This window comes from Aaosphaeria arxii (genome assembly GCF_010015735.1).
Source record: "Aaosphaeria arxii CBS 175.79 unplaced genomic scaffold BU24scaffold_10, whole genome shotgun sequence".
NCBI lineage: Eukaryota > Fungi > Ascomycota > Dothideomycetes > Pleosporales > Aaosphaeria > Aaosphaeria arxii.
Window position 1 is genome coordinate 15,459 of NW_022983483.1, and position 10,052 is coordinate 25,510.

Consider the following 10,052-nt stretch of genomic DNA (forward strand, 5'->3'; position numbering starts at 1 on the left):
GTATAGCAGCCTGGATTTGCGTACTGATGGGCCCCATGTCGACGCTGTGATCCTCGCCAGTGATTTGAATGCGGCCTCTCCCTTCACAGCTGCCCTGGCTATGTGGTCTTTCCAGGTGAGCCCTGGGTCGAGCCATACACCCAGTATCCTCATGGATGGGACGAGTTCGGCTTCCTTCCCCTGTATGGTTACCGTAGACTTTAGGTCTTCATTAGTCTTTCGCTTCTTCGTAAAGTGTATGAGTTGGTATTTGTCGGGTGCGAAGCTGGCCCCAAACCTCTTGGCCCAGGCGACACACTTATCGTGTGCCTTGGAAAGTCTCCTGCAGTTATCCTCGGCGGATCTGCCCCATGCGATAAGGTTGGTGTCGTCCACGAATCCAAATCCAATTGTATCGTCCTTGACGTCTTTAAACTCTCCCAGGAGGTCGGCGATGAAGAAGAGGAAGAGGATGGGTGATAGTGTGGATCCCTGGGGGATGCCTGTCTCGGTTTTGATCCACGCACTCGTGAAGTCGTTGAAGCTGATTTTGGTTCGGCGGTCCGTGAGGAATGATTCGATGTAGGTGACTACCCACTCCGGGAACCCCTTAGATCGGAGGACCCATAGTAGTAAATAAAGATAACTGTTTAAAGAGTAAAGATTTATATAAGTAATAGGTATATATACTATTCTATTGGCTAAATACTGATTTAAGATAAGGTTACAAGCCCAACTAATGGCTGGCATAGACGGGAACGCAGGTGAAGCTTTAAGAAGCTACTTGAAAGGAATCCTCGTTGGGTTCGAGTAACAGAATAGCTTTGCACGTTTGAGATTCCCGTGAGCTTGCCTGAATTAGCCTTCGTGCTTCACATCGGTCCCGCTCCTCAGATGTAGTCGTTGTGAAATCTTACTTAGCAGAGCTCGTTGTGCTACCAATTGTTTCTAAAGGCACTTTCGCGTTTAATACAATACGTCGCAATCCTCCATTCAAGAAGTATTTCTCTTTGTACCTCCCTTCACCCATAGTTTACATACAACTGATTCCTCGACAACTCAATGTTCAGTGATCCCACCTTGCCACTCGGCCCAAACATACTCGACAATTCCTTGAGTTCCCGCTCGCGATCCTGATACCAGTTTGTCGCCTTTTGCTCACCCCACTGCTTGAGTCTCTGCATGTCTCCGTCAGCCTGTGCAACTGCGTACTCGGTCTTCAAACCCATTTTGGTACCACTCCAAAGTCCTTTGCCAAGCGATGGAGTTCTAGTAGCTGCCACGCTTTCTCCCTTATACCTGGCAGCTCCCCAACCACTCGCTGCGGCGCCTATCGCACCACCCATCAGTGCGGCTATCCCTGCGCCCTCGAAGACACCGTAGTGCGTGTCGTATACGGCGTTTTCAATGACATTATGCGCCACAGTGGTGAGCAGCGAGCTTGTGGCCCCGATAAGGGCACCGCTGCCAAAACTGGCGGCCTTGCCAATTGCGTTGGTAGTCGCGGAGCTTAGAGACCAGCCTGCAGCCTGCCCGAGGCGGCCCGTTGCGCTCACTAAGCTTGCAGGCGTTGCCACGGCGCCCAGATATCCCGTCGCTCCTCCGATGGCTGCATTGACAAGCACGGTGGGTATAAAACCAGCCCAGAACTTGCCGCCTCGCTCATTCCGGTGGTCAAGTGAATACTTGATGCCTGCGATGCCGCCTGAGAATAGAGCTCCCACGCCAGCAGCAGCAAGTGGTGCTAAAGCTCCACCTGATGCTACAGTAGCGAAGATAGCGGCGCCGACCATAAGACCACCAATAATTGTACCAAAGATGGCTGATAGTGAAAATTGCCCGGTCGGATCCGTGTTATTGATAGGATCATTGTTCTCGAAAGCCATCCGGTTCAGCCCGTGGGTCTTCGCGAGCAACTTTACATCTAGGATGTCATCTGGCGATGTGAAGCGTCCCACCAAAGGATCATACCACCGAGATCCAAAGTCGAGGAGTTGGGTTGATAAGTCTAGCTTCTTCGACTCAAAAGTTGCGGTCATGTCCGCCGTTGGACCATCAGCCTGTACTGGACAGATGGTTGGAGCGCCAAAGTCGTCGTACGTGATAGTTTGAAGCCGACTTCCGTCAGAACCCCTGAACTTGTACTTCACGTTACCCTTGCTGTCAGTGAATACAGCCCTGGCAGCATCCTTCTTATTAGGCTTGTCAGAGCTACTGGGGGTGGCATCGTCCTTGGGATCTGACATGCTGTATGTTCCGAGCAGGATGCCAGCGCCAAACAGCTTGAGCGTGGTGATCTTTGAGCCATCTGCCTGGGCCCGTACGCTGTAATCCTCGCCTACCATGAGCGTAGTTCCCCCATTATTAGGTTCTTCCCTTATGACCGATTTGTCGTCAGGGCCAGAGGTGATAATTGTCTGCTCTAGAGCACTGTTTGTGTAGTTGGTGAGCACTCCGAAGGAGTTGTAGTTGAAGGTCCATGACTCCTCTGCAGTCTTTCGACTGACCATCCTTCCAGCCCGATCGTAAGCAATGTCGAAAGCGAAATTGCCGGCCGCTGTACCCTTAACTCTGTTCGCTGAATACACAATGCTTGTGCCCGCTTTTTTTGTCAAGTTGCCCGCATTGTCGTAAGCATAAAATTTCGCAGCCTCCTTTCCAATCTGAGAGCTCGCTAGACATTTCCCTTCGTAAATGTAATTGGTGCCTACACCGCTGATCTCGTTCCGATTACTAGTAAGCTGACCAGCTCCATTATAGGCGTACGCCTCATTGACAAGGTGGTTGAGCGATCCGGTGTCAGGTATTCTCTGGTCAAGGCTGTGACTGAGCGGGTATGACTGGCGATCATACGCGAATGTGTGCTCAAAGTGACTTTCCATGCTCGCTTCTCCGACCACGATCCTGCTCGGTTTGCCCACAGCATCCATGTATTCGAAACGACTGTCGAGCCACTTTTCTCCATGGCCTGTTGTGGATTGTTCTCGGATCAAGCTGTAAGTTAGCAGCGCTCCCATGTACTGATTCTCTTTCACCGCTTTGTTGGCATATGATTTTGTTGTTGTCTGTCCATGCCAATCGTAGGTGAAATTGGTCTCATATTCCTTTCCATCGGCGAGAACCAACGTCCGGGATCTGAGCTGACCGAGCTCATCGTATGTGAAATTCAGTTGAGTTTCAAGAGGTTTGAGTTCCCCCTGGGGGTGAACGGTCATAGACAAAAGATAGTCTCGATCCTTGTCGTACTCGTACATGAGGACTCGACCATCAGAGCCTATTTTGCGAAGTGGCCGTCCCTTGCTGTCTCTCTTAAACGTAATAGACTCTTCATTTGCATTCACAGTTTTGATGAGCTGGCCCATGTCATCGTATACGTAGGTCATTGCTGCAACCGATGGCTTCCCTGTGACTGTCATCTTCTGATAGATGTTGTTCGTGACACGAAGTTGGCCAATTGAACTATACTCTCTCGTCTCTTCCGTTTCTTTAGTTGGATCGACAGCTGATACCAAGTTGCCGGCAGCATCATATCTGAATTCCGATAGCAAGTCCTTCTGATGAGTTACGGATTGCACGTGTTCCTTGCCGTCGATGGAGACGAAGCTGCGAGGCGATGTCCACAGCACAACATCCTTACCCCCGGGGTTCGGATCAGGCCATTGTACGGTCTCTGAGACGCTTGCGCCACCCCTGGAATATTGCAAAGTCGACATCACTTTGACCGTTGGGTCGTTGTGACTCGGCCGAGTCTGTCTGACAATTCGCCCGAGCCCATCAAATACAGAGATTGTGCCTTCTGTTGTCGGCTCTGGTACGTACTCCAAGTTGTTCGCATTGTTTGAAATCGGGAAGCTTTCGAACGTGGTGTTGCCACGGGAGTCGAAAGTCCAGTATTTCCAAGAGACATGATTACTTGTGCCCTGGGACGGTTCGACTCCATCTCTAGACTTTTGGATCTTTGTCTGGCCGGCGCAGTCAAGTATGTCTACCACTTCACGCTGCCCAGTGTCTTGCGCATTGAAGTATGACATTGTTCTAGTAGACAGATACTGTCTGGGTGCTTGCGCAGTGTCCTTTACAGGGCCCTTTAGGATGTCATAGCTGTATATCTCGAAGGGATCCAGAAGACAGAGCGGATCTTTGAGCTTGTCTTCGAGGATTCGATCAGTTTTCAACGGCAACGGACTTTTGAGGAAGTCAGAGGCCGCAACAGAAGAGGGTGTTTGTTGAAGGCTTTTCAAGCGTGTCTCAATCTTCCTACCGAAGTTATCGATCTGAATACAGGTCAGGCGCCCGGTGGGTTCAAGTTTCGCCACCAACTCTCCGCTTGCCTGATCGTAGGCGAAAGATGTCCTAGTGGAGACCCCTTTGCCAACTTCCTCCTGGCTGATGGCAAGGTTGTGGAAAGTGTCATCGTAGGTCGTTTTTGTAGTTAATCCCGCGGGATCGACCACAGATACCTCGTTCCCGAATTGGTCAAATGCATGAGTAGTGGTCAAAAACTTCGAAACGTCGTCGGACCACCGTGATTCGGTCTCTAGAATGGCCGTAATTTTGTTGTATGCGTAGCATACCAGAGAAACATCACCTTTCTCAAACTCCTTGCTTTTCTGGTTCTGTTCCACACCGGTAAGCTTCTTACTCGCCAACAAACCCTTGATTCCATTGATAGTGTCGTAAGTGCACCTTTCCCAGGACTGAAATACCGGAGAAGTATGCTTGAGGGGAGTTCCTCCTTGTATCTCTCCTCCTTGTATCTCTGAAGTATGCTTGAGGATTATGTTACCGTCTATATCGCATGTAAATTCGGTCCTCTGCACTCTGTTTTTGGTCTCATCTGGGTCGATCGTCGTGAGCTGGTCAAATACTTTGTTGACATGGTAAATTTTCCACTGGTTTGCGGTAGTCGAAAATGCTTCGTAGTCTGTCTCCTTGGACGATAGTAGCTCGTTTTGCAACGTAAGAGTATTAATTTTCGACTTGATTCCGATCTTGGGAAACTTTTGGAAGTAGCATTCCTCCGTAAGAATACTGTCGGTCACATTCTCCGTGCGAATTGACTGGAATCCTAGCCAACCCCTCCCTTGGCTGTTGACCATAGCCTGGTAGTATGTCTTTTTCATCGACACGCTGAAGTCGAGGGCGTTTCTTTCCGGGTTGTTAGTGTGCATGAGAGTTTTGACCACATAATTAGGAGCTCCTTGCACGATGTAATCTCTCGGATCTGTGTTTTTATCTCCCGAATCTGTTTTTTTGTCTCCCGAATCTGTTTTTTGTCTCCCGAACCTGTGGACTTATACACAGTTGTGTCAGAAAGACATCCATACGAGACCGAGGTCACGAGCCCCATAGGATCCTGAGCTGACGAAAGGAGATCTGTCGGCTGGGTAGTATTATAGATAGGGAAGAGCGTTGGGGTAAGCTCGTTGTTGAGACTATACATCAGCCAACCACCCATACCGATACCATTCAAATCTGCTGGAACGAATCATGTCGTGTCGGGCCCGGGGTTTGTACTCAGTGGGTACTGGGTCAGTTCGCTCAGAGTGCCATTGGAGCGACCATCGACCGAGAAACAGGCCATGCTGTTGTCGTCCTGCTGATACACGTATGCAAGACTTGGGTAAAGTCCACCATTGATGTTGGTAACTGAAAACATGCCGCCCTTAGCTGTCTTTGGGTTCGGTGCTTGGAGTGTGAAATCCTTTGCCGAGACTTTGTTGAAAGCGCCTTGACCATCACCAAGGGAAATCTGGAAACTAATCTTTAGATTCGGCGATACATGCTCCGCCTTACCAAGCACGATATCTTGAGTGCCGTCTCCATTGATGTCGCAAGATAAGACATTCCATTTCGGCTTGTCATCAGCTTCTTTCTGAAAAGGTCCTCCGATAACAGACTCTTTGCCAGTACGATCAAAGCCCTCGCTCGAATCAAACACCTTTGAGGAACGAAATGAGGTAGTCTTGATGTGGTACTGATTGACATCATTGGATAGAAATTCTTTCCAGATACGTACAAGACTGACCGCCCCACTCCCCGAGTGCTTGAGGAGGAACCAATCGATTGTGTTGTCAAATTTGTACGTTGTGTCTGTTTGGGGCGCCTTTACCAGATTGATGTCGCCTTTGGTCGCGATACTCGAGAAATTACGAAAAGAAATATTCTCACCATTCTTGAAAATCTGGACCACATCGATGACTCCAGTTCCCGTCATGTTCATAGCCATGAACCTTGATTCAGGTACCCATGGATATTCTGTCGGCGTATTTGTTTGACCATGAGTCAATTCTAAGCCATTGCTTTGGGAGATGAAGAATTGGAGTTTGTCTTGGTCATTCTGGTAAGGGATGATTAGATCTGAGCGGCCGTCGCCGAAAAGGTCCGGTGTCAAAAAGTATGGTGCTTCTCCACCCTTTGGATCCCATTTCGGCAATTTCAAGGAAGCGTTGTGTTCTGACGCTGTCCAACTGATAAGGGCTTTCTCGTCACGATTGGCGATATACGTTTTCACGGTCAGCGTCTTCTTAGGCTCGTCCCATGCCATACACGCCAAGTCTGTGAGCGATCGACCTGTCATATTCATCGGAATAATAGTGAGAATATTTTTCTCGGGTGAAAGACGGATCGACGGCTGGGCGCTGAAGATTTTGCCTGGTTCTGATCCAGCAGTGTATGTGAACAAGGACGGAAGTAGATCCACTCTACTCACTCCATCTCCGGCGCTCTCCGTGACCTTTTCCAGGAATGAGTCTTTTGTTGTTGGTGAGATATTGTAGCCAAGGGAATATGTCCTACTGAATATGGTTTTATCATTTTGGATGACGCCAATGGATATGGAGCTGAGGCGGCACGCCCACGTAATGAGAGTGCCTTCGACGGATTGCAATACCAGATCTGGTCGCGGCTCATAATTGAATTTGACGATGCGGGTTGCTAGAACCTTGGCGGTACTGTTGGAGCAGTACGAGATTGTGTCAAGATAAGAGGTGTTGGCATCTTTTACGTCACCACGAAGTACTGGAGAAGCCACGTATTGGTATGTGATGGTATTGCCGTGACAGTCAGTCTGCCTTTTGACTCGCCACTCGCGCGTATTGCTTTGATCTACGGTAATGGGAACAGAGCTGTCGATGGTCGTGCCATATTCAGTCTTTCGGCCTGTGTTGTCGGTAGCTAAGAAACCGTTTCCTTCACCTAGCGACTTGATTTCCAGGCCTGTATTGTTCGTCTCGGTGGTGTACACTGTGCCTGGTTTGAGGTAATCCCCCTCAATATTCAGAAGGTCTGTACCGTCTAGAATGAGCTTTGGTGTCGTCGAGTCATAGCCTGGAGGAGGAGGGTTTAGCTTATCGTAGACCACCTTTGGCGCGCCACGGCGAATGGTTGATAATCCCCCGAGGCCCCAGCTCAGACCCAGAACGCCGTTTGGAGTTCCTTGGGAGTACTGGAGCGAAAGGTCCGGAGCGTTTCCATCTTTTATGCCCTCTGGAGTGTCTATATGAAACATGTAACGGGAGAGCCCATTATTGTCCGTGTCTAGTTTGCCATGGGGACGGCCAATGGCTGCCTTGTATGTGACGTCGGACATGGTTGGTATTCGTAGTCTTCTAAGGTTGGTGCTTCATATGTCATGCATGCAAATGTTTCCTCGGTCGGCGAAGATCACGAATTTGTATTCGGCTGCTACAGAAGTTGACCCTCTATGGTAGTCCAAATCTAGACCTAGGGCCGATTGCTCCGGAGAACCAGACTTGCACAGTCGTGGCAGTCTGAGCTGGCATTTCTCAGCTGTTTTCACAGCTGCTCCACGGCTGACGAGTTGATGAACAATATTAGCCATTTCCAACCAATGAGCCGAACAGCTTTATCCCCCAGATGCTTAGAGAATTCCAATAGTGGGAAGCTCGCAGTCTCTATCTAAGTTGCATTAGCAAGTGCAGAAGTTCGTCTAGAAAAGCCCAGAGACATTGCGTAGTGGATTGCCGTTTGCGTGTAGTGGATTGCCGGCTGAGCCTGTAGTGGCTCGCTTGCAGCTGTGTCTACCGTCGCCACATCACCTCGAATGTCGCTTATGAGAGGCTGCAAAAGGTATATCAGCTCGCCTAAAGAGCTATAAGTGTATTGAACGATGCGATGCAGAGCCTGCACGGGCTATTGTCTGGCCGGCTGCAGCGACAAGGTGCTAGGGTCGTGTTTGCGACGAGGCCAGAACAGCGGGGAAGCGGCGGGCAAAGGAAGGCCCGCGCCGCGTGCATGCACGGAACCAACCAGCTAGTGTCCCATAGTGTTAGCCACCTAAATCCATCACCTATGCTTGTGGAAACGACTATAAGTCGGACCTCACAGACACAATATGAACAAGTATGAAGAATCCAATGGCAATCTTCACTAGACGACAGCAGTTCTAGAGTGTCGACGCACGAGACAGCAAGATTAAGTTTAGATTGATGGCTCGGTAGGCATTATAGACTTCAGCGATATCAAGATCCATTGGCGCCACTGTACACGACCAGAGCTGAAGATCAACTGAGTTGTGCGGCGGTGGATTGTAGCGTCCAATCGCTTGCGGGACTGCTGTCTCTTGCTGTGTGGTCTCGACGTCGCATGGTCAAAGCTCCAAGCTACGAAGATTCCTATATATGTACCGAAAGTCTCATAGTTGTGAAGACAGAAAAGCGTTGATTATCGTTGCTACACAATCTCGTATCCAGACTTTCTGTCACTCAATCTTCTTGCGGTTCTTGTGTGTTGACCGAATCACAATATGGGCATTGTTGCGATCATTGGAGAAGTCATCTCGGCGGTCAAACTGGCCGAGAAGGTGAAGGACGTAGGTATCCTTGGAATATCATACTCACAGAGCGAGGCTGATGACGTTCATAGACACTTCGCATACTCTTCCCGGAGCCACCCCAGGAGCTCACTAAGAAGCATCGATGGTATCAATGCACGATCAAAAATTGCACGCAATTCAAGTTGCTAGTTGGTGATACTTACATCGACACCGGAAAGTGGTGGACGCCTCCACAGGGCACTAGTCCTTTTGAACAGACGACGTTCAGCGCTAGCAATGGCGACCATAATCCAGGGGGAGCAACTGGGGGTGTGGCGTGGAAGTTATACCTAGATGAGCAGCACTGGTTCTATTTTTCAGTAGTCAGTATACCGAGACATTTGTTTTGTCCAAGCTAAAGCAATCCAGGGCCTCACCAGTCCAGCAACAGGGTCCTCCAAAGCTGCCATTGTTGAATCAGAAGACCCTGAAGCCGGGTACAAGGCCGCGACGAAGCAGGGAAGTAGCATAGTATCCAAAGATCAATATAAGATCAAGGACAAGGATGGTAATGAACAGCTGATTTTCTTCCACTGTGTGGCTATCCCCGGCCATGAGATGAGGATTGAGATCACTCAGACGATTGTTCAAGAGGGAGACGAAGATGGGTTTTGATGAGATCCAACAAGTTGACAAGACTACACATTTGTAGAAGAATCACTAATCGTAATCATGTATATGCTATGGAACGTTCACGGCACCGATAGATGTGATTCACGGATTGAAAATAAACACATTCGTTTACAACTACTTACATGGCGACGAGGTACTATTGTCATAAAGAGAATGTACTCTTTCAATGAACATTCCCAGTTGCATACCGTGAGCAATCGATTCTCTAGATTCTCGCTTCTAGCTTTCCGCGGGAAAGTCTGGCTGTGATCTCGACGTTACAGTTGAACCTGCACCTCAGTGATTAGCCTCCCTCTTTCCTGTTTTGCATGGTCTTTTGGACAGACAGCGGCCGAACTTTTCAAATTAAGCCAGCTGAAATGTAGCACGGAAATGCCGATGGCAAGAGGCCTGCATGATGCGCCAGTTCGTACATCTCATCGTGTCGCTAAATTGTAGTAAGCTACCACGAGCACTTCATTGGTCACGATGGATTCAAAGGCGGAAAGCCTTCCTGCAAACATCGCACCACTACACACTATGTCCATCAAAGGGTAAGCTCTTGTTAGACCAGAAGATGCTTGCCTTAGACTGTCGAGCCTAGAGTGATGAAACTGCATTCTAT

The 10,052-nt window shown here is 49.2% G+C and overlaps 2 protein-coding genes across 2 annotated transcripts; one reads left to right on the forward strand and one right to left on the reverse strand.

The window, feature by feature from the left end:
• Positions 1–877: 877 nt before the first annotated feature.
• Positions 878–7,570, reverse strand: BU24DRAFT_444016 (uncharacterized protein; the record flags this gene model as incomplete). Its single annotated transcript, XM_033530615.1, has 8 exons — positions 878–1,183; positions 1,217–2,226; positions 2,260–2,396; positions 2,691–3,728; positions 3,762–3,899; positions 3,969–5,203; positions 5,266–5,457; positions 5,497–7,570. The coding sequence occupies 8 exons, from the start codon at positions 7,568–7,570 to the stop codon at positions 1,002–1,004; spliced, it is 6,006 nt and encodes a 2,001-aa protein (XP_033379044.1). The 3' UTR covers positions 878–1,001.
• Positions 7,571–8,290: 720 nt separating this feature from the next.
• Positions 8,291–9,482, forward strand: BU24DRAFT_426922 (uncharacterized protein). Its single transcript, XM_033529087.1, has 3 exons — positions 8,291–8,812; positions 8,866–9,138; positions 9,185–9,482. Exons 1-3 carry the CDS (start codon positions 8,747–8,749, stop codon positions 9,428–9,430), a joined length of 585 nt encoding a protein of 194 aa, XP_033379045.1. The 5' UTR covers positions 8,291–8,746; the 3' UTR covers positions 9,431–9,482.
• Positions 9,483–10,052: the final 570 nt, after the last annotated feature.